Below are 22648 nucleotides of genomic sequence, written 5' to 3' on the forward strand. Positions count from 1 at the left end.
GGAGGCAGCAGGAGATGACTGAAAAAGCAGCCCTGCTGTTACAGGCATTTAGACAGTGAACTGCTGGGTGGAAGATCTTGCTTTGTCTCTGTTCCTCTGTTTGTCAAGTAAATGAAAATAATAATTAAGTAAAAGAGATGATGGTTTTCTCACTAACCTTGCTGAGACGTGGGGCTAGGTGAGAATAAGAGCTGACAAGCCTGCAGATCAGTAGTATGCTACCCAATCTGCTCAAAGAAATCTGATGACTAGTGTACTAAATTTTTTTAATGTTTAATTCCTTGACCTGCAAACACATATTTATTAGCCTGACTCAAACAATGAAGCTATTAAAACTCCGGAGGAATATTGTAAAGCTTTCTTTGTATCGACATTTCACGAACACGCTTATTTTGGCAGTAGCAGGTGAGTTTGGGACTTCCTTCCTACTGTTTAAATGCTATATTTTTAGAAATGAACCTAAATATGCTAGAAGTATTCATAATGCCTAGGAAGATTCATACATTTCACTTGGGGAAAATGTTCTCAATTTTCTATCTATTTTGCATTCTGTATTGTTTTTCTAATTATTTATTTGAAATACAGAGTTATATAGAGAGGAGTAGCAAAAGAGAAAGAAAGCTTTCTTCCATATGCTGTTTCATACTCCATATGGCTGTAATAGCTGGAGCTGGGCCAATCTTAAACCATGAGCTAAGAGCTTCTGGACTGCCACATGGGTGCAAGGTCCCAAAGACCTGGGCCATTCTCCACTGCCTTTTCAGGCTCATTTGCAGAGAGCTGGATCAGATGTGGAGCAGCCAGAACACAAATCAGCACCCATATGGGATGCCAGCATAGCATGTAGCAGCTTTACCCACTGTGGATGGCACCCATCAGCCCCTCTTAACTCTTTTTTTTAGAAAAAGATTAAGAATCACTTATTATTTGGAGTAGACAGTTGAGGCACTCATGTCCTACATCAGAGTATCTGAGTTTGATTATCCAGCTCTGGTTTCCAACTCCAGATTCCTGTTTCCCTTGGAAACAGTGTCAGTTGCTCAAGTAGTTGGGTCACTGCTATCCCCATAGCAGAACTTTTATGTTCCCAGCTCCAGACTCCAGCTCTGGCTGTTGTAGGCAGTGGAGAGTGAACCAGGGAATGGTAGTTCTATCTCTTTCTCATATACAAAGAGAACCAGTTGTTTTAAGTGTAACACCTGAACATTTGCCCCATGTAGTTTCACTCTGTATCTATCCATTTCCTGTGTTGATTCTTTCCTGAGACCTTTTTTTTTCTTGAATTGGGTTTTTTTTGTTTGTTTGTTTAGTTGGGTTAGCCTGAGTGCCAAATGGTATTTATGTAGATTCCTGTTATGTAGATTCCTGGTAGAAGACATGCCACATCTTGTTTGTCTTATAGCTATGGAATTTTGAAACAGTGTATATTGCTTTTATAGTGCTTTTGGATATATATATGACCATAACCAGATGAGGCTTATTTGCCTACATTTTGAGCCTTGTACTGGGAATGGTGAGTTCTGATCTGTGATTGGAACTAGCTGTTTTGCCTATGTTATAGTCACTTTGGCAGCTTTCAATTTTGACAAGACCAGTGAAAGAAACGTTGACATTGCTGTTGAAAGAAGGGGAAAATGTATATTGATAATGCTTAAATAAGCTGTATCTCCAGTACTTTTCCATTTCTGAGTAATTTCAGCTACAGATAGTAAACAGATTATTATAGAACATTCCTTTGAATCCAGAAATATTTGACATTATGAATCTTGCTTATAGCAGTCACTCTGTAAATTTATATGGAATACCTTTAATAAATAATGATTATGATAAATCATCATGATAAATAATGATTATAAAGAATGAGGTTAAGCGTGTATATGATTCTGCTTTACTTTACCAGAGGCAGAGGAATATAATTTAGGGTATAAGCCAACATTCATGCTCTGACTGAGCTTTTCATTTCCTGTTAGCATCGATTGTGTTTATCATTTGGACAACCATGAAGTTCAGGATAGTGACATGTCAGTCGGTAAGTTACAAGCAAATACATTTGTAAGTAGTGTATTTTACACATGTTGTGACGGTGTCTTTAGTAGTAAGGTTCTCATAAGGTATGTGATCTAAGAAATCAGTCTAATTTCTATGCTGAGGGTTATAAAATGTTCAGTGTGGTCTGCTCATTGTATCTAATAATGGGAGAGTATTTTGTAAGTGGTGATCCTAGTCTATTATAACTCAGTGTGACATAAGGAGTCTGAGAACTGAACACTCAGTATGTGGGAATCATAGTAATCTCAGTAGAATCCATGTCCTTCAAGTCTGAGCACAGAGACTATGACCAACAACAGAGACAATGAAGGCTTTACCTGGTTAAAAATAAACAAAAATGAAAATTATAAAATGTGACAACTTCGTGTTACTTCTTCTCTAACTATATAAAACTCTTCTCTAAAGATCTCAGACTCATGACATACTCAGATGATGCCCTTAACAGCTGTAATCCAGTACAAGGAAAGAGATTGTGTCCTTCATTGTGTGTCCTAGCACACTGCCCAGGGTCTGGCATATAGCAGGCTTTAATAAATAGAACTTGAATGCATACGTAATTCTTGTTCTAGGAATAGGGTTTTGTCCATGATTGTTGTTGTATATCAATGTTTTTTTCTTTCCCCTTCACTGCAGGACTGGCGGGAGCTGTGGGTGGATGATGCCATCTGGCGATTGCTGTTCTCCATGATCCTGTTTGTCATCATGGTTCTCTGGAGGCCATCAGCGAACAACCAGAGGTTCTTTCAGCTCTTTCTTTTGATGCTTCTAACCATCGAATAGCCACATCACATTAGCTGTGGTAGTTAGGGGAGAGTGGCAGGGCTGTGTCCTGTAGTGGAAAGAGCAGTGTGTCTTGAATCAATTGAGTTGGGTTTTTTCTCAACTGTCTTCTTGCTTTGTGAATTTTGGTATGCTCTTCTAAAAAAGACAATTATTTATTTTTATTGGAAAGGCATTTTTACAGAGAAGGAGAGATAGAGAGAAAATTCTTCCACACACTAGCTGTTCCCCAAGTGGCCGCAACGGCCAGAGCTGAGTCAGTCCACCAGGAGCTTCCTCCAGGTTTCTCATGTTGGTGCAGTTCCCCAAGCTCTGGGCCATATTCTGTTGCTTTCCCAGGCCATCAGTAGGGAGCTGAAAGGGAAGTGGAACAGCCAGGACATAAACTGGCACCCTTATAGCATCCCATGTGTGCAAGGTGAGGATTTCGCCAATGAGCCCTTGGTGTGCTCTTGTTACCTCTCTGGGACTTGATTTCCTTTCATGTGAGAGGGACTAAATCAAGGGCGGTGAGGTCCATTTCAGCCATGACAGCTTCTGATAATGTAGGTATTTGTATAGACGAGGAAGATGTTATCACTCAAGGAGACCCTTCCTACCCAGTGTTCAGAGCAGAACAGTGTCTATAGTCTGGAGCCCTTAAAATGAAACTTACTTAACTGATTTTGGAATTGAAAGTCCAAGTTGAATTTGATTTGTCTACAATAATGTGAATATAAGAAGAATATTATATATTCTTCTACACCCCAGAACCTCTCTGCCCCATTTTTTTTTTCCCTTGGCCTTGTTTTAACTTTTTCTGTTGTTTAGTGCTGGTCTTTTCCCCTTGATTCCTCCTCCCACAAAAAAAAAAAGCAAAAACATACCGATTACATGAAGATATGGGACAGAAATGTGTTCCTGACTACCCAGACTTTCCCCAACCTGCAGAATCTGAGGACAGAGGCCTAACAAGACTGCTCACATTTCTAATAGCGAGTTCTGAGCTTGTTCCAAAGCCCCTCACAAGCAGTGACTCGCTAGAAGGAGTCACTTAAAGCTGTTAGACTCATGGCTACAGGTTTTTTTTTCTTCCATTCAGAGAAAAGGTACAAATTGAAATAAACCGAGAGAAGAGCAAGGGAGTAGCCTAGGAAGGGTTCAGGTGCAGAGCTTCCAGGGTTTGCCCTTAGTCCTGCTTTTGCATGTGCCATCCTGGCCCAGTCCAGCTCCCTCCCAGGCCTTCCCAGCTCTAGCTCTTGCAAGTGCCAGGTGAGTTCCGTGGTACAACCTGGCTCAGCCTGCCACCATCCCCAGCTCTTCAGGCAAATCGGGGGGATGCTATAGTCCTACAGAAGTGAGCCCACAAGTCCTCCTCAGGATCTGTCCCCAGATCTGGTTCTGTCACATCAGAGAACTTATGTGTAACAGCATTAATACATTTGTGAAAGCTGTAAACTCCTGTTAGGCCACGCCTCCTAGTTTATGAATGGTTGTTTTAGGATGGAGTTTACAGATATTTCAAACTGTAACGAACATTTACGTGCTGATATGTACAAATTCTTAATATGTTTTGAGTGCCAATATCTTGTTTGTTTTTAGTATTACAGGTATTTTCTTCTAGTTCATTGTCTTAATTTTTTAATGCTGTTTTTGGTCATACATCCTCGGAAGTATGGAGTCAGATTTCCATTTTTTTCCTTGTGTCTTGTGCCTTTTTAAGAAATCCTTTCCTTGCCTGAGGTAAGGTCATAAAATTATTGTATAGCTTCCAAAAAAATTCACAAGATTTTTAATTCATGAAAAAATTCAAGATTTTGATCTGCTGTGGTCCAGTATCAATAGTTGGCACACTGTTTTAATTACCTAGCTTTTAAATAAGTCCTGATATGCGGAGCACCTCCACATTTGTTTTAATTTTCTTCTTAAAATAGCATTTGCTATTGGATGTTTGCTTTTTGATAATAAAAAAAATCAGCATGTTTAATTCTAGGAAAACTTTGTTGAGATGTTGATTGCATTTAATTGACTTAGTGAATTGATTAGGGAAATTAAATACTTTCTGATAATTCCGTCTTTGAATATGTTCTTTTTTTAAGTTGTTCTAGTGTTCATTTATGTTTCATAACTTTCTGTCTAAATGTTTTGTAGGTAGTATGAATGCCACCTTTAGAAATTTTATTTAGGGTTTTCCAAATATTTAGAAATGCTGTTGATTTTTGTATATTCATCGTAACTGTCAAGCTCCTTGTCTTGATAATTTTTAGATTTTTCCCATCAGGTAGGTTTTTATCTTGAAGTACTCATAGTCTTCCTGCCTCATTTCTGATTCTTGTGTTATTACATTGTCCAAGCCCTCTTCTGTGATAGTGAACCCAGGCACTTCCAGTGAACCCTGTTATCTTACTCTTTCAATGCTTTTCATTTGATACCATAACTACAATGTTTACCATGAAATCTTGTTTCTCTTTAATAAGTTACAGATGTTCTGTACTATTCTTAGATGATTGAGTGTGTGATTATGAAGGGGAGGTTTAAAAACGAGGTGGAGTGGTGATAGTAGCTCACAGTAAAATAGAACAGAGGGAGGTTAGAGCTAAAACAGTTTGAGAGTTACTTTCTGGCAGCTGCCTTGATGAGTCTCTTGGAAATTGGGAAGGAATGTCATCTGAGACATCCTAGACCAAGCCTTTGTGTTCTGATCTGTACGTTTGAAAACAGATTTTAAATTACCTGGAATGCACAAGATTAAGCCTTCCCCTCTATGAGCTCTGAGCTCTGAAGGTTGAAAATTTAATTTAGATGAGAATTTACTTTGCTCTATGTGATAGGTACACCCTTCTAACTGAATTTGTATTGGATATTTATAACTGTTTTGGGTGTTGTGCTGATAAACCTTTCATGTGTAATGACTCACTTTTTGCAAACACTTCCCTTAGTGTTTTCAGCAATGTTCTGATAGCCTCACTTACAGATGCAGAGATGGGAGCTACAGAGGGACTACAGAGCTTTTCCAAAGTCACAAGCAGCAAGACGTGGCTAAGCCTGCTCTCAGATAGGATGCTTCTCTCTTGCTGATACAGGCAATTGAAAGTTTTCTCCAGGGGAAGAATTATTGTTGTTCATTCACCTGATTTGATAGTTACTACAATTTCAGTTTGAGTGGTAAATCCTGTAAAACCCAGATGGTAGAGCAGTTTCTTTTAGTTTTCTAATTTCTTCTGCATTGTGTTGGTTCTGTCAGGTTTGCCTTTTCACCGTTGTCTGAGGAGGAAGAAGAGGATGAACAAAAGGAACCTATGCTGAAAGAAAGCTTTGGTAGTGATAAAATTCACCTTTTAATTTTGTTTTAAATGTTCTCTCTATATAAGTACATTGCTATTTTACAGCTGTGATGGTCCTCAATTTGGTAAATAGTAAAGTTAGAATGAAGAGAAGATTAACAAGGGCATAAATTCTAAGATGAAACTGTGCTAAATTCAGTAAATTATTAAGTGGTAAATATCTAGTTGGTTTGTTAAAAATGAGCTGAAAATTTAGCTTGACCTCAGCATCAATGTAAACGAGGAGAAATATCTGTTGTTTAGTTTGCAATGTCAGAACCGTTGAAGTTCTAAATCCATTTTCATAATCATCAGTGTTTTGATGAAGTTAACCAGTCTACACTTATTTTCTCTACAGAGGGAATGAAAATGAGAAGTACCAAACAAGAACCAAATGGAAACAGTAAAGTAAACAAAGCAGTAAGTAGAACTTCCCTCTGGCTTTAGTCTTGACCCTTTCTTCATGCATTGGTGTAGCTCATCAGTTAAGAATAGACCCTAAAGACTCCTGTACCTGTGCTGTAATTTACTTGCTCTGTTAGCTTTTTACTAAATAAGCATTTTTTAAAAATAGAGCAAGTGAGTCTAAAATCTGGTAGTGTTTAAACACTAGATGATCTGCTTCAGTATTCTGGAAAATTACCCAGTCAGCCTTGTTGCTCTGATAGTTTTTGTTGATACCTTTGAGGTCTCCATAATCCCCCCAGCTGTCTGTGAACCATGGTCTGATGGTTTTTGTAAGTGAACTCGTGGCCCCATTGATAACTTAAGTTCTTTTGAAGTAAAGGTAAAGATCTTTTCAGGATTTTTTAGAGTTGAGCATTTATTCTACATTTAGGCAGTATAGAACCTATCTAGCCTTGATGAATAAAGTATCCACAAAGTGAGCTAAGCTTAATTATATCAGTGAAAAGGTGTTCAAGGATGAAGACATTACTTTATATTTCTTTTACATGACAGGGTAAAAAATTTTAAATAATTTGGCTCTACCCACTGGTATAGTAACTTATGAGGCTAGTCCTCAGCTTGTAGCATCAGCATCCCATATGAGTGCCCATTCTAGTCCTGGCTCTTACATTTCTGATACAGCTCCCTGCTTATGGCCTGGGAGAGCAGCGGAGGAAGGCCCAAAGCCTTGGAGCCCTGTGCCCATGTGGGAGACCTGGAAGAAACTCCCAGTTCTCAGAGAGGGTGGCAGATGATGACTCAACTCTTTGGGAAGGGTTACTTGGCTGGAGTTTCAGATACCTGGTTTCAACCTGGCCCATTCCTGGCTGTTGTGACCATGTGGGAAACAACAGATACTACAGCTTTCCCTCTCTGTGTCTCGCTCTGTCTCTGTTAGCTCTACCTTTCAAATATATAAACAATCTTTAACAACAACAACAACAAAAAAAGATGGTGGGCAAATATGAAGAAAAGACAGCCATTTCAGGCTTGACAGCTGTCTTTAGTAATTTTCCCAGGCACATTAGCAGGGAGCTGGATTGGAAGTGGAGTGGCCAGGACTTGAAACAGCACCCATATGGGATGTGAGAATTGTAGGCAGTGGCCAATTCCCGTCTTGTCATTCTTGATAACATGGAAGAACCTGGAAGAAATTATGTTAAGTGAAATAAACCATTCACAGAGAAGCAGATACTACATGATCTCACTTATATGTAGAATCTAAAACTGTTGATCTCATAGCTGCAGAGGATATAATGATAATTACTGGGGGAGAGAAAGCCTTAAAGGAAATGTTGGTTAATTTTTTTTTCTAAATTATTTAACTTTTTCAGAAGTGCTGTTTGTTATTTGAATATACCAGTTAAAGTTGCAAAAAATTAAAGATCATAATATCATGACATCTTAAGCTATATTAGCAAGTACATTTTAATTTGTATTTATGTGTTTGGCAGGAAGATGACTTGAAATGGGTAGAAGAGAATGTTCCTTCCTCTGTGACGGATGTGTAAGTTTTTGAATCATTACTACAATAATCCCATTTCAAAGTTAGTTCTGTATTTTTGCTCATGTAGGTGAATGAGCTAAAGAAGAAGAGCTAGACCTTAATAAAAATAAAAGCTGTTGAAAATCAGGAATAATATACAGATAAAGATAATTGGGATTGTACGTTCATATAACATTTCTGCTTAGATTTACCATAAATCTTCCTGAAGTCAGTATGGTTTTTCTTTGGAAATTTTTCAGTTCCTTTCTAGTGGTATTTAATGAAATACTGATCCTATCACTTATAGGCTGTTTTCTATGTAATTTCAGTAACATTTTGTAATTTCTTTTTTTTCTGAAAAGACAAGTAAGAATATGAAAATCTTTTTCTTAAGATTTATTTATTTTTATTGGAAAGTCAGATATACAGAGAGGTGGAGAGACAGAGAAGAAGATCTTCTGTTGTTTTACTCACCAAGCAGCCACAAAAGCTGGAGCTGTGTCAATCTGTAGCCCGGCCCCTGGATCCTCTTCCGGGTCTCCCACGTGGGTGCAGGGTCTCAAGTCTTTGGGCCTTCCTCCACTGGTTTTCCAGGCCACAGGCAGGGAGCTGGATGGGAAGAGGGGCTGCCAGGATTAAAGCTGCGCCCATATGGGATCCTGGTGCATGTAAGGCGAGGACTTTAGCTGCTAGGCTACCACCCCAGGCCCAAGAATATGAAAATCTTAGATAATTACAGAATATTTTAGTTGCATTTGTTATTTCTAGGTCCTTTATGAACAATTTAGGCCTTACTTTACATTGTTTGATTTGGTATTTCTTCTCTGCAGAGCACTTCCGGCCCTGCTGGATTCAGATGAGGTAAGTGATCAAATCACACGCATGAACTCTGGAAGTGGTGACTTCACAGGGAGTCGTGAGTTCTGTTTGATTCAGTAGTGACTTCAGGAACTAGAGTTGGCAGACTTGAAGAATGATAAGGATAGAAATAACTTATATTAGAACTGACATGTTCAAGGATGTCTCCTTTATGCTTAGCTCCGTACCCACCTTTTTTAAAGTTGCGTGGTCCTACTTGGTGGTATTTTTGTTGAAGTTGATTGACAAACACCGTACTCCCCACTGCCTAGCTCCTTTGTCTTTAAGAAGTTCACATTTAAACAAGCAAAAGAAATAAAAACCGTTGAAATGTAAACGTAGTCTCTGGGCTGGTGTTGTGGTGCAGCACATAAAGCTGTAGCCGGTGACTCAGGCATCCCATGTGGGTACTGGTCACATCCTGGCTGTGCCACTTTGATATTGTGGGAGACATAGTTGAATCTTCCCTGAAGGCGCCAGGAGCAATTGATAAGGAGATGAGCAGGAAACATCCTGGTTCACAGGTTGAGATAAAGAACTTGCTAGAGGAACTAACTGTGTTTTGGGGAACTGTACCTTGCTGTTGAGAGGTTAAGGGCTCAAGCCCCTCCTCCCTGGATGCCTACCTGACAACCTTCCTTTAAAAGTCTGATGCTGTTAATGAACTTTGGCTATTGACCATCAGACAGTAGTCCACATGTGTTATTATTGTCTCCATGCACCAAGTTATTCTCTGTAGGACAGCAACAACTTACCATCTGTCTCCCTGTTAGTAGACTGGGAGAAGCAGCAGAGGATGGCCCTATTGTTTGAGCTCTTGTACCCACCATGTGTGAAACCTAGATGGGGCTTCTGACTGCTGGCTTCAGCCTGGCCCTACACAGGCTGTTGGAGCCATCTGAGGAGTAAACCAGTGGATAGAAGATCTTTCTCTGTCTCTCTCTGTGTAACTCAAAAAATTAATTCTTTTAAACCTAATATAAGTGAAAATAATAAATGAAATTTTTAAGAAAGGAATGTAGTAATTCAAACCTGCAAATGAATTGTTTTACATGTGATACTCCTGCATCACTACCATTATAGTCAGCACCTCCATTCAGATTTGAACTTGTACATGTAACACTTCGGTTTCTGTGACATCTGTTACAGTTCCCAGATACCCCAAAGGAGTTTTCTTTTGCTAGTTACTTGCCTTCAGAGCTTCTGTAGGGCTTGGCTAGATGGTGCCATTCATGAGAATACAGGCTTACTGTAGTACCTTTGGTGGAACTCAGCTCTAAAATTTTCTCTAAGGAAAAAAATCTATAATTTTACAATTAAATATAAATTTTAAATACCTAGGCTTTTTTTTTTTTTGGTAAGAACATATAACAATGAAATCTACCCTCTTCCATTTGTATATTAAGTCTAAGCAAGGTGTTGTTCAGTGAATCCTAGACTTTTAAGTTTCTTTGAGAGGGACATACTATGTCTGGCACTGGACCAGCTAGAAAAGGCAACCCAAGTTGCCTTTGAAGGTGACCAGAACCCAACAACTTGAGCCATCACACTGTTTCCCAGGTCTGCATTAGTAAGAAGTCAAATCAGGAACCAGAGACAAGCAACCCAGGCCTGCTAATGTGATGTTGATGCCTTAGCCTGGTGGGTACACTACTAGGCCAAGTGCCTGCTCAGAATGGATCATGTTCTATGTGTTGTAAATGTATTGTGTTTTATGGGTATACCATTTTGGAGGTGGACATTAGGTTTATTTCCATGTTTTTGATTGTTCTGAATCATGTGTCTCTTCAACATCCTGCTATTTTAACTTTTGGATATATACCAAAAAAAGTAGGATTACTGATCATGTGTTTTTTTTCTGTTTTTAGTTATTTTATTTTTAAAGATACATTTTATATTTTTCATTGGAAAGGCAGATATACAGAGAGAAGGAGATACAGAAATAAAGATCTTTCATCTGTGGTTCACTCATGACATGGCCACAATGGCCGGAGCTAAGCCAAGGTGAAGCCAGGAGCCTCTTCCAGGTCTCCCAGGCAGGTACAAGGTTTCAAGACTTTAGGTCATCCTCCACTGCTTTCCCAGCCCAAAACAGGGATCAGAAGGGAAGTGGAGCAGCTGGGACACAAACCAGCACCCATATGGGATCCTAGCAGATGCATAGTGAGGACTTTAGCCAGTAGTCTATCACACTGGGCTGTTTTTAATTATTTTTTAGCTACTGTTTTGTATTGTGGCTGTACCATTCCGCATTTGCACCATTGGTGCAGCAGGATTCTATTTTCTCAACAACCTCATCTATGCATTTTATTTGCATACTTTAGAATTGTTTTTGTTTTTGCTTTTGTTTTGCTTTTGTTTTTGAAATTGGCCATCCTAGTCGGAGTTAAGCTTTATCTTATTGGGATTTTAATTTGCATTTCCTTGATGATTAAGAATGACGAACATCTTTCATGTATCTATTGGCCATTTATTTGTCTTTCATGAAATGTTCAATTTAGGTCCTTTGCCTATTGTAAAATTGGATTATTTGGGGTCTTTTTTATTATTATGTTTAGCAGTTAATTCTGTTTTTTTGGATATTAGTCTTTTATTGGATACATGGTTTATAAATAGCTTCTCCTTTCCATCGGTTGGCCTGCATTCTGCTAATTATTTCCTTTGTAACACAGAGGCTTTTTCAGTTTGATCTGGTTCTGATTTTTTTTTAAGATTTATTTATTTTTATTGGAAAGGCAGGTTTACAGAGAGGAGAGAAAGAAAGATCTTTCATCTGCTGTTTCACTCCCCAAGTGATCCATATGGCTCCCAAAAGGGATTGTGGCACTTGCAAGGCAAGAATTTAACCACTATGCCATCGCGCTAGGTCCTGTAATTCATTTTTGTTCTTGTTGCCTGTGTTTTGGTGTTATATTCAAGGAATCATTGTTGGGGTCAGTGTGTGGCACTTCGTGTTAAACCATGGCCTGTAATGCCACCACTCCCTGTTGGAGAACTGGTTCAAGTCCTAACTGTTGTGCTTCTGATCCAACTCCCTGCTAATGTGCCTGGGAAAGCAGCAGCAGATTGCCCAAGTACTTGGGTCTCTGCTACCCACATGGAAGATTTGGATGCAATTCCAGTCTTCTGGAGCCCAGGCAATGGCTTATTGGCTAAATCCTCACTTGTTAGCACCAGAATCCTATATGGGCACCGGTTCATGTCCCGACTGTTCTACTTTCCCATCCAGCTCCCTGCTTATGGACTGGGAAAGCAATAGAGGATGGCCCAAAGCCTTGGGACCCTGCACCTGCCTGGGAGATGTGGAGAAAGCTCCTGACTCCTGGCTTCTGGCTTCGGATTGGCTCAGCTCTGACCATTGTGACCATCTGGGAAGTGAGACAGCAGATGGAATGTTTCTCTCTGTCTCTCCTCTCTGAAAATACGACTTTCCAATAAAAATAAATAAATCTTTACAAAATAAAATGGATTTTGAAAGTAGGTCGTTTTAGGTTAATATACTTGGGAGCAGGCATTGTGACACAGCATGTTTAAGCCAACATTTGGGACAACCAAATCCCATATCAGAGTGTTGATTCAAGCCCTTGGCTACCTCACTTTTGGTCCAGCTTTCTGTCAATGAACCCTGGGAAGCAGCAGATGATGGGTTATGTGGTTGGACCCCTATTTCCCATGTGGGAGACCTGGATGGAGTCACTGTTGTAGGTATTTGCAGAGTGAACCAGTAGAATAAAAGCAGTCTCTGTCTCCCTCTGCCTTACAAGATGAAAGTAAATAAATACATAATTTTTTTTCATTCTAGGAACGAATGATCACACACTTTGAAAGGTCCAAAATGGAGTGAAGACTGGGAAGATTGGCAGCTGAAAATGGCTAGTATCATGGAAGAGGCTAACCCTGTGTCATTCTTCCACACTGCTCTGTGGGATTAAAGGAAGCAGTGACATCTGATCTGTTCCTTGATCTTTTTGCACTGGAGCTGGCGAGAGGTGTTGAAACAAGGAGAACATCTGACTGAAAACAAGTTCCTCAAATGAGAAAGATCTGCAAGCTTTTGATTTATAACACTGATGTTCCTTTCCCTTTCAAGCCCTGACATGGATGTTTATGCAACATATGTATGTTGTTCCTGAACTTCGTATGTTCCGGTTGTTTAATCTGTGAGACTAAAACGTTTAACATCTTCAAAAAGGACTGTGTCATCAACATCATGTTATATAATCTCCAGGAGCAACTACCTGTAATTTTTATTTATTTAGGGAGTTACATGGGTAATGGGGAAAATTGTTGATTATTTTCTGGTTTTCTGGGAAGTCAAAGTTACAACTTGCAGAGGTGGTTTTGAGAAGAAAAGGGGCCCCTTCTGAGTTCAGGAGCCATGGTTGTATAAATGAAAGGAAAATCTGTTACAGTGTGATTCAGATCATATAAAGCAAAATCAAGTGCAATTTTGTTTACAAGATGGTGTATATTGAAGATTTTTTTTCTATTTCAGATGTACTCTAAAGAGAAATATTAGCTTAACTCTTTTGACATGTGCTATTGTGACATATCCCATTGCTGGCAATGTGGTGCACACTCCAGAAACTTTTAACTACTGTTTTGTAAACCTCCAAGGGCACTGTTGCAGAGTCCAGGCAGTGCTGTGTTTGCCTACATGCTTTTCATTGGGTGTTGCATTAGCTGCAGAGCCGTACTCCGTCTCAAGTGCTGAGAGAGAGCGTCCTGCCAGAGCACCAGTAATGCTTCAGAAGAGGGAGCTGATAGGAAGGAAACGCTTCTGAATCAGTGATGTTTCTTATCTTAGGTGGTGGGGAGGTGCTAGATTGCTCCTTCTTAAGGACTGGAGGAATGACTGTTCCATATCTGGTGTTAGATTAGAAGCTGTTCACATGGGACGTCACAAGGTGACGGGATTCACTTGAAAGCACTATATTTCTGTTTCAATGGTTTTACCCAGTTTGCCTTTCCCAAGATTTTTGTTCTACATAAAATTTCATGCCACTTTTTAATATAAAAAATTAAACAAAAATTAATATATTTTTTCTCATTTTTGTCTATACTCTTTCAAAGAAAAAAACCCTTCTCTCTCATACCGTCTCAGGGAGATTTCCTTTTCATGGCTTTCATTCTAGATTACCTTGCTTTCTGTGAAACCACTGACCACATGCACACATGAAGACCATACTTCTCTGACTCATGCTCTGGTGAAAGTGTTAACATTTATTTAGCATTTCTCTACAGCTCTTCGCTTTGGTGATTTTTAAAAAGGTCACCTAAGGAATAATAATATCAGGAATTAACTATATTCTTATAGACATTCATTAGTGTAAAACTAGTGGTATTGTCTTGGGTTGCTCTTGCGTAACAGTAATAGCTAGAATGCAACCAAAAGAGTTGGTCGTGTAATGTTTAGGATTTCATGTTGACACAAAACCCTATTAAATAACATAGTCCAAATTTTATATCCTGGTACCCGATAATTTCAACTGTTTATTGGGTGACTGGAACTGGAAATTGTATCTTGGGCCAGATTGGGAAGGAATTTGTGGTTTCACATTAGCCTGTTTACTTTGGTGGTGTCCTTGGGGCTGGTGTTAAAAGATGCTGGACCCTTCTTCCAGTTCAGCTCTGATAATTCTAAATTTTCAAGAAGTTAATCAACTTCTCTGGAGCAATCTAACACAGGATTTACTCAGCAATTTCTTTATTCAGACTACCTGAAAATACACTTTGATTAATTTCGTATAATGGCATTTGATGAAGCTGGGTTAATATTTTTTTTAATGACCAGGACTAGATTTTTTTCAATTCATGTCTTGTGCTCAGCCTTTTCTTTCATAGTTTTTCTTTAAGGCCAAATGCTAGACCTAAGACATGCTTGATGCTTTAGTAGGGACAATTAACCAAATATAGCCATTCACAGTCCAGATTCGGTAAGTCTCCAGGCTGACTACTAAGGTAATCCACAATACAGAACGACTGGGAGGAAAGAGCCACTTCCCTAGCCTTTCCAAAAGGAATGATAGTGTTTAAGATACAGCTTGTGAGAGTTCCTGGGTAGGGATGTAATAACCCATTGGAAAAGAGGTTAGTGATTCGCTGGATCATCCACCCATGGGCACTTGTTAGAAATACCCCATTGAGAACCCCAGTCTGGTCCTACTAGACCAAGTCCGTGTTCTGATAACACCTCTGGACTATTGCATGCACCTCAGATTGGGGAAGCACTGACTTTAACACTGTTCCTTCAACCGGGGGTGACTGTCCCAAAGTGCAACATTTGGCAAAGAGACTTTCTTGTTGTATGTTTGGGGAGCAAGGCAGTGGCATCCATCCAGTGAGTAGAGTTCAGGCGCACTGCTAAACATCCTGTGATGCACAGTGTAGCGCCCCCATACCTACCCATCCAGCCCTAAATGTCAGTAGTGCTGCCGTGCCACAGTTGAGGAACTTCAGCCTAGAAAACTTTGAAGTGTGTAGAATCACCTTGGGGGTATTAGAAAAATACAGACTGTTGCTCCCCTCCGGAATTGGCTTCAGAGGGCCTGAGACTGTTGCTGTAGCAAGTTCATAAGAGATTGCTATTGCTACTGGACTAGGGTTCCAAACTTTTTTTTTAAGGTTTGTTTATTTTATTGGAAAGGCAAATGTACAGAGAGGAGAGACAGAGAGGAAGATCTTCCGTCCGATGATTCACTCCCCAAGTGAGCCGCAATGGCCGTGCTGTGTCAATCCGAAGCCAGGAACTCTTCCGGGTCTCCCACGCAGGTGCAGGGTCCCAAGGCTTTGGGCCATCCTCGACTGCTTTCCCAGGCCACAAGCAGGCAGCTGGATGGGAAGTGGAGCTGCCGGGATTAGAACCGGCGCCCATACGGGATCCTGGCGCGTTCAAGGCGAAGACCTTAACCATTATGCTATCGCACCGGGCCCTAGGGTTCCAAGCTTTGAAGAGTCCGTGGACTGCAGGATTAAGGCTAAGAGACACTGCTAAATTTCCTACATGCCAGCTCTCCATGCCAAATCTGATACGCAATCACAACCGCTCTTGATATTAAAATTTCTTGCCTCCCTTCAAGCTCACAGCTGCTTGCTTAAGGAACCACCGCGTTGAAGCCAGGTGCGGAGCGAAGGACGGATTCCTGCAGGATGCTTTGGGAGGCCGGGGGAAGAGGCGGGGTCTGGCTGCGGAAGGGGCGGGCGCACCCGGAAGGAAGTCCGGCCTGGACGATGGCGGTGTTGTTGCTGAAGGCCCTGTAGTGGCAGTGTAGGTAGTCGGATGCCCGTGTATCCCTAAGTCAGCCTCATTCCGGCCACAAGCCTACGGGACACAACTCCGGGCGGGGCGGCAACGGCGCCTCTCTCCTCGCCACCATGCACGACGCTTTCGAGCCCGTGCCGATTCTCGAAAAGCTGCCGCTGCAGATCGACTGTCTGGCTGCCTGGGGTGAGCCGAGGGGCGGTGGGGTAGAGGCCAGGTCAGCGCGGGAGCCTGGACGTGGGGCGAAGCCGAGCCGGTGGACAGGCGTCTGGCTGTGTGGGCTCGGGTCTGATGCTGGTCATCCGAGAGGAACCCGGATGAGGAAGGGCAGGGAGATGACCACCGGCAGTGGAAGCGCTGTGCCTGGGGCTGCTCGGGCCACCCGCAGCGACTTGGGCAGTTTAGGCATGTGTCATCTGCCCTTTCCTCTTTTGGAGATTGAACTTGTCTTATTACTTGTACCCTGTTTGGGCCCATTTCGAGTCCCAAGAAGTGTGACTTTTCCCCTTAGAGGTAAAAAAAAAAAAAAAAAAGAAATGGGATTTAGGCTTTCAGAGACCTGAACTTGTCCAAAGACTAGTGTTGTGTTTCAGTTTGGACGTGGCAGCAATTAGCACTGTGCTTTTCCTCCGCGTCTTGACCCCCACCTTCGGGTTCCCACCTTCATGATCATTCATAAATCCACGTCTCAATCCCATAGGTAGCTCACATGGTTACTCTGAGTTCCTAACCTAGCCAGGTAAGAAGTGGATTGCTTTGTAGTCAAAGTCCCCAACTTCTCCAGCTCGATAGGTAGAAGAGCATCATCCTAGACTGACTAACTCCTACGGAAAGCATGGTCAGGCATCTCGTCTTTCTCTCTAGTGTGCAGGCCCATAGTAAGTGGCTTAGAATATTTCATCAAATCTTTTTTTAAAACTCATTTATTTTTATTGGAAAGGCAGATTTTTACAGAGAGAAGGAGAAACAGGATACGATCTGCTAGTGCACTTCCCAAGTGGCTGCAACAGCCAGAGCTGAGCCGATCTAAAGCCAGGAGGCAGGAGCTACTTTCAGCCAGGTTTCTTAACATGGATGCACCATCCCAAGGCTTTCCCAGGCCACAAGCAAGGAGCTGGATGGGAAGGTGGAGCAGCTGGGAGCAGAAGAGGTTTCCATATGAGATGTCAGTACTTGAAGATGGAGGATTAGCCAGTTGAGCCCAGGCACCAGCTCTATCTTTCATCATATCTTATCCTGAGTGGGTGACCGTGACGGCCTTGGAACCTCAGGGGTGGCTGGCATCCTGCTATTTTTATCTGTTGGCAGTGCTGTTCACTTATCTGCGTAAGGTTCTGGTCTCTGCTGTGAGATTCTTTTTTCTTTCTCCCTCCCTCACTTGCCTGCTGCTGCTGCCTTTTTTTTTTTTTTTTTTTCTTTGCTCCTTCCCCTTGACACACACACAACCCCCACTGGGTTGCTTTCAATGCAGTCTGTGTAGTTATGGGCCTCTCGAAAATTACATGTACCCACTGAGTTCTCCTGGTCCTTTGGATTAAGAGAGAATCCTTCCCCCAGAAATCCCAAGAAAACCTCCGTTTTCTACCGTGAGATGGTCTCAGTGAAAACTGAAAATGAACAGAGGAGGAAAAAAGACTATTACCAAATTAAGGGACCCAAGACTGCTTCATGAACTAGGTGTCCAGTGCGTACATGGTCTCTTTTCTCTGTGAGGGACAGGAGTACAAGGAGGTGTAGGAGATGCTACCCACCCTGGCCTCTGGGACATGTGGCAGGGTACAAGACCAAGGAACAGATTTGTGTAACAGGAGAAGTGACAGTGGAGACATGCACCTTGGACAAGCGTGTCCAGCTCAGCTGAGCGTGGGTGCTCCTGACAAGGCCGGGCGCTGCTGCGCACTAAGCTTGGCCTGGCTCATCTGAGCCATGACTTGGCAGCACATCAGTGCCTCTCTCAGACCCTCTCAGCAGCTTCGTCCTATGGAGTCAAAATCCATCCTCCCTGTGCTTTGCAGGAACGCTGTTTTGAAATTTCAGTCTTTTGGCCTGCCTTGATGCAAGTAGCCAAGCAGGAGGAATGCCCTTTGGCTCTGGGAGTGATCCTGGGCTGCAGGAAGCCTTTTCCTGCCTCCCGCCTCACTTTAGTTTCAGATTTTCACAGCAGGCATTGCTGTTTCCAGTCATCACCTTTTTCATTTGCCTTGTGTGCTTTGCTGGAAAATATGTTCTGGATCCTGCTGATGCAGAGCACAGGGCATTTGAGCAGGCAGGTATCTTAGAGACAGTATGATCCATCTCCTGGGAGGACACTGAGGGTGATTGTCTCTAAACCCCAGAGTTGAGGGATGTAGCCACCATTGTAGCACTTCTGTTTGAGGGCTGTGGGCCTGAAACCGTGCCTGATTACACTCCAGCCAAACATGATTGTCTTGGTCCCACAGTTCAGCAGATAGCCACAAGTCTTGGCACAGTTCTTGGTTTTTCTTGACCTTATCTTGTGCCTGATCTATCAGCAAATCTTATCTGTGCTACCTCCACAATAAGTCTAGATCCCAGTCATTTCTCTCCATCTGCAGGTTCATTGAAACATAATGGGGAGAGTGTGTGTGATTATTTTTGTCTACTCGAAAGGAAGTATAAGAGAGAGGGAGATAGAGAGGAATGTTAAGAAGTCTTCCATCTACTGGTTCACTCCCCAAATGCCCACAGTAGCTGAACCTGAGCCAGGCTGAAGCCAGGAGCCCAGACTCCTAACTGGGTCTGCCATTTGGGTGATGGGACCCAAGCACTTGTGTTATCATTTGCTGCATCCCAGGATGCATTAGCAGGAAGGTGGATCAGAAGCAGAATTGGGACTCGAGCATGCAGCTTAATCCATTTGCACCACAGTGTCTGCCCCACTATTACTATAAGTAGCATTTGGGAGAACGAATGATCCAGCAAATGGGAGATTTGACTAACTGCTGTCTTTTTTTTTTTTTTTCCATTCTCTATTAAGATTTTTAAAAGTTCCTTCAGAGCAGGAATTTTTTTTCGTACACTGTTGTTTCTATAGTTTCTGCAACAGCTCTTGGCCCAGTGGGAATTCATTAAATCTTTGTGTAATTAATAAATAATGACATTAATAGTAACGTCTCCTGTTGCTTGAGAAATGGTCTATAGTAGGCTTTTATGAAAAAACAGCAACTCCATTTTATAGAAAAAGAACCTGAGAATGGAGGCTTTAAGGAATTTTTCCAGGATCAGTATCTAACAAATCATGTCTGACTCCAGGACCTGGTTGCCAGGCTTTAATAGGTGTTCAAAGCCTGTGAAACATGCAGACTGTGTGTGTGTATGTAATCGTAGAATGCAAATTTATTTCTGTTTGCCAAAGAAACCCTTGAAGGGTAAGCCAGAAGTTACTAAAGTGACTAATGATTGCTAGACTCCATCCTTTTTGGACCCAAGTATTGAAGCCATTAATTGTAGCTTCCCAGATGCACATTAGCAGGAAGCTGGATCCAAAGTAGAGAAGCTAGGACTTGAATGAGGCACTCTGAAAAGAGACGTGGGCATCCTAGAAGGTACCTGAATGACTGCACCAAATACCTGCTCCAAAAATCATCTTAGATTATTAATGATCAGAAATTTGATTTATGTTCTTCTTTCTGTCAAAGGCAGAGTCACAGAGAAAGAGAGATCTTCCATCTACTGATTCACTTCTGCAAATGGCTGGAGCTGGGTTTGCCTAAAGCCATAAGCCAGTAGCTTTTTCTGGGTCTCCCATGTGGTTGCAGGGGCCAAAGGACTTAGGCCATGCACCATTGCTTTCCCAGGTGCATTAGCAGGTAGTTGAATGGGAAGTGGAGCAGCTAGGCTTGAACCAGCATCCATGTGGGGTGCTGGCACTGCAGTCTGTGTCTTTGCTCACTAGGCCACGGTGCTAGCCTTGATTTTTTTTTTTTTATTAATTACGTTACATTATATGACACAGTTTCGTAGGCTCTAGGAGTCCCCAACCCCTATCTGTGCCCTCCCCCCATGGTGAATTCCTCTACCTTGTTACAGTATTACAGTTCAAATTCAGTCAAGATTCTTACTTTGCAAACATACCAAGCATAGAGTCCAGCATCTTGTTGTCCAGGTAAATTCAACGGTTTCTTGGGGAGACCATGTCTGGTCTGAAGGTAGAGCTGGCAGAATATCATCCCGATCAATTAAAAGCCCCAACACAACATCAACAACAATTTGCAACATTATGGAATTAATTGACATGGTATTGAGTAACCAATATGTTAAAAAAAAATGCAAGTTCTTAACCACATCCTGTGACTACCTCATTGGCATTTCAATTTTAATTTATATATAGAACCAGCTGCTATACACCTTAAAATGGCTATAGGGTACTATTCAGCTGTCTCGTGTGTATTTTCATTTTAGTATTTAGCAGTTTATAGTGTTGAAGCATAATTTTGCTGAACTTGGCAGATTTTAGGATAGTCTAAACTGGCTTATAACTCTAACAAGGCTAGCCTTGATTTTTAATCTGAAAGTACATTTTCATGAGGATGACAGCATTGTGGAGCTACTTTAAGATCCCTGACAGCTGAGTGGAAGACTGAGTGGAGAGAACCCAAATGAGGCTGTCATAGATGTCCCCAGAGAGACTCTAAGGGAGGGCCCTTCCTGAGGTGCCATGTGAAGGTAAAACTCAAAGACCTTGGCAAATGTGGGAGGAGGCTGAGGCTGTTAGAAGAAGAGAAAAGGAACTGACACTAGTTTGGGGCTAAGAATGAAGAGGCAAGAATGAGGAAGATGATGAATGGCCTTTTGGTTTCAGATCTTTATGGGGATCTTTTAAGGAAATGTCTTTAAAAATTTATTTCATATTATTTATATCTCAGATATCATTGGTTATGCTAAAAAATCAACTTAGTATTACCAAATTGCTTAACATCCTGATATTTATAAGTAGAATTTCAACAGAGCAAACATCATGAAGTCAGTTTTTCCCTGTTCTGCTCAAACATGACTCCAGTATTCCATTAAAGCTGGTTATTTAGGATTTCCACTTAGATCATTAAGAGCACTTGGTGATTTCATGTGTCCTGCTTTTCCTTTAAAAAGCAAGAGGAAATAAAACAGAATCACTCCTTTTTTTTTTCTTTCTGGACAGTGAATGATATCCATGTAGAGAAATGTTCCTAATGTAGATCCTGACCTGTTTTGTTTTTATTTGAAAAGTGCTCTATGCTGCCTTACTCTCCTAAATGTCTGAAACAGCTGGGACTCAGCTAAGCCAAAGCCAGGAGTATGGGACTCATGGAGATTTCACATGTGGGTGGCAGGGACCCAAGTACTTGAGCTATCACCTGCTGCCTCCCAGGGGGCATGTAAGTAGAAAGCTGAATTGTTAAGAGGAGCTAGGATTCAAATCCAGGCACTCCCATACGGGATGCAGGCATGCCAAGCAGCATCTTAGCAGTTAAGCCAAGTACCTATCCACCTACCCTGACACCTGAAAACTGTAACTGTTACCTTTCAGACAACCTCTGACCAACACTTATTCTGTGACCACGAGATGGGTTAGGTAATGTATCACAGCAGGTGAGTCAGGCAGCCTGGAGCTGGAATCCTTGCTCCACCACTTACTACATCCCATATGAGTTCCCATTTGAGTCCCAGCTGCTGTGCTTCCAGTTCAGCTCTCTGCTAATGCATCTCTCTCTCTCTCTCTCTCTCTCTCTCTCTCTCTCTCTCTCTTTCTCTCTCTCCCTCTTTCTCTCTCTTATTCGGGTATAATTCATACATGCAGTTTACTCACGTCAACTGTACAATTCAGTGATATTCAATACATCCATAGAGTTGTGCAACTGTACCACAGGCACTTTCGTGCAGTTTTGTCACCCCAAAATGAAACCCAATATCCTTTGGTATTCATTTCTCATTTCCTTCCAAATGCCCTGCTCTAGGCAACCGCTAGTCTCTGTTTCTTTGTGGAGTTGCCTCTTATTGGTCATTGCAGATAGAGGCAATGTGTTGTTTTATTTTAATTGCAAAGTCAGATATACAGAGAGGAGGAGAGACAGAGAGGAAGATCTTCAGAGAGGAAGATCTTCCATCTGCTGATTCAGCTCCCATGCAGCTACAACAGCTAGAACTGAGCCAATCTGAAGCCAGGAGCCTGGAGCCTCTTCCAGGTCTCCCACACAGGTACAGACTTTGGGCCATCCTCCACTGCTTTTCTAGGCCACAAGCAGGGAGCTGGATGGGAAGCTGGGCTGCTGGAATTAGAACCAGCCCCCATATGTGATCGCAGTGCATTCAAGGTGAGAACTTTAGCCACTAGGCTACTGTGCTGGGCCCAAGGCAATGTGGTTTTTTTAGTATGGCTTTGAATGTTTCCAAGTTCATCCCTGCTGTACCATGTACCAGCCCCTCCTCCCTTTGAATAGCTGGCTGATATCCAGTCATCTGAGTTTG

General features: G+C 41.7%; 2 protein-coding genes across 4 annotated transcripts in view; both read left to right on the plus strand.

The window, feature by feature from the left end:
* TMEM87A (transmembrane protein 87A) overlaps positions 1 to 13963 on the plus strand; it is a 43205-nt gene extending 29242 nt beyond the window's left edge. Inside the window, exons 13-20 of one of the 2 annotated variants that reach the window (XM_058666004.1) lie at positions 308 to 405; positions 1971 to 2029; positions 2683 to 2786; positions 6053 to 6126; positions 6490 to 6551; positions 8033 to 8085; positions 8895 to 8925; positions 12725 to 13963. In XM_058666004.1, the coding sequence (XP_058521987.1) occupies positions 308 to 405; positions 1971 to 2029; positions 2683 to 2786; positions 6053 to 6126; positions 6490 to 6551; positions 8033 to 8085; positions 8895 to 8925; positions 12725 to 12766 (523 nt within the window). In that variant the 3' untranslated portion in view covers positions 12767 to 13963. Of the gene's footprint in view, positions 1 to 296; positions 406 to 1970; positions 2030 to 2682; positions 2787 to 6052; positions 6127 to 6489; positions 6552 to 8032; positions 8086 to 8894; positions 8926 to 12724 lie in introns of both variants that reach the window. The other variant, XM_058666005.1, reaches the window with a different exon arrangement.
* Positions 13964 to 16118: 2155 nt separating this feature from the next.
* Positions 16119 to 22648, plus strand: part of VPS39 (VPS39 subunit of HOPS complex) — a 43564-nt gene continuing 37034 nt past the window's right edge. The window contains exon 1 of one of the 2 annotated variants that reach the window (XM_004578152.4): positions 16119 to 16369. In XM_004578152.4, the coding sequence (XP_004578209.1) occupies positions 16297 to 16369 (73 nt within the window). In that variant the 5' untranslated portion in view covers positions 16119 to 16296. The remainder of the gene's footprint in view (positions 16370 to 22648) is intronic. The other variant, XM_004578153.4, reaches the window with a different exon arrangement.

This window comes from Ochotona princeps, chromosome 6, assembly GCF_030435755.1.
Source record: "Ochotona princeps isolate mOchPri1 chromosome 6, mOchPri1.hap1, whole genome shotgun sequence".
NCBI lineage: Eukaryota > Metazoa > Chordata > Mammalia > Lagomorpha > Ochotonidae > Ochotona > Ochotona princeps.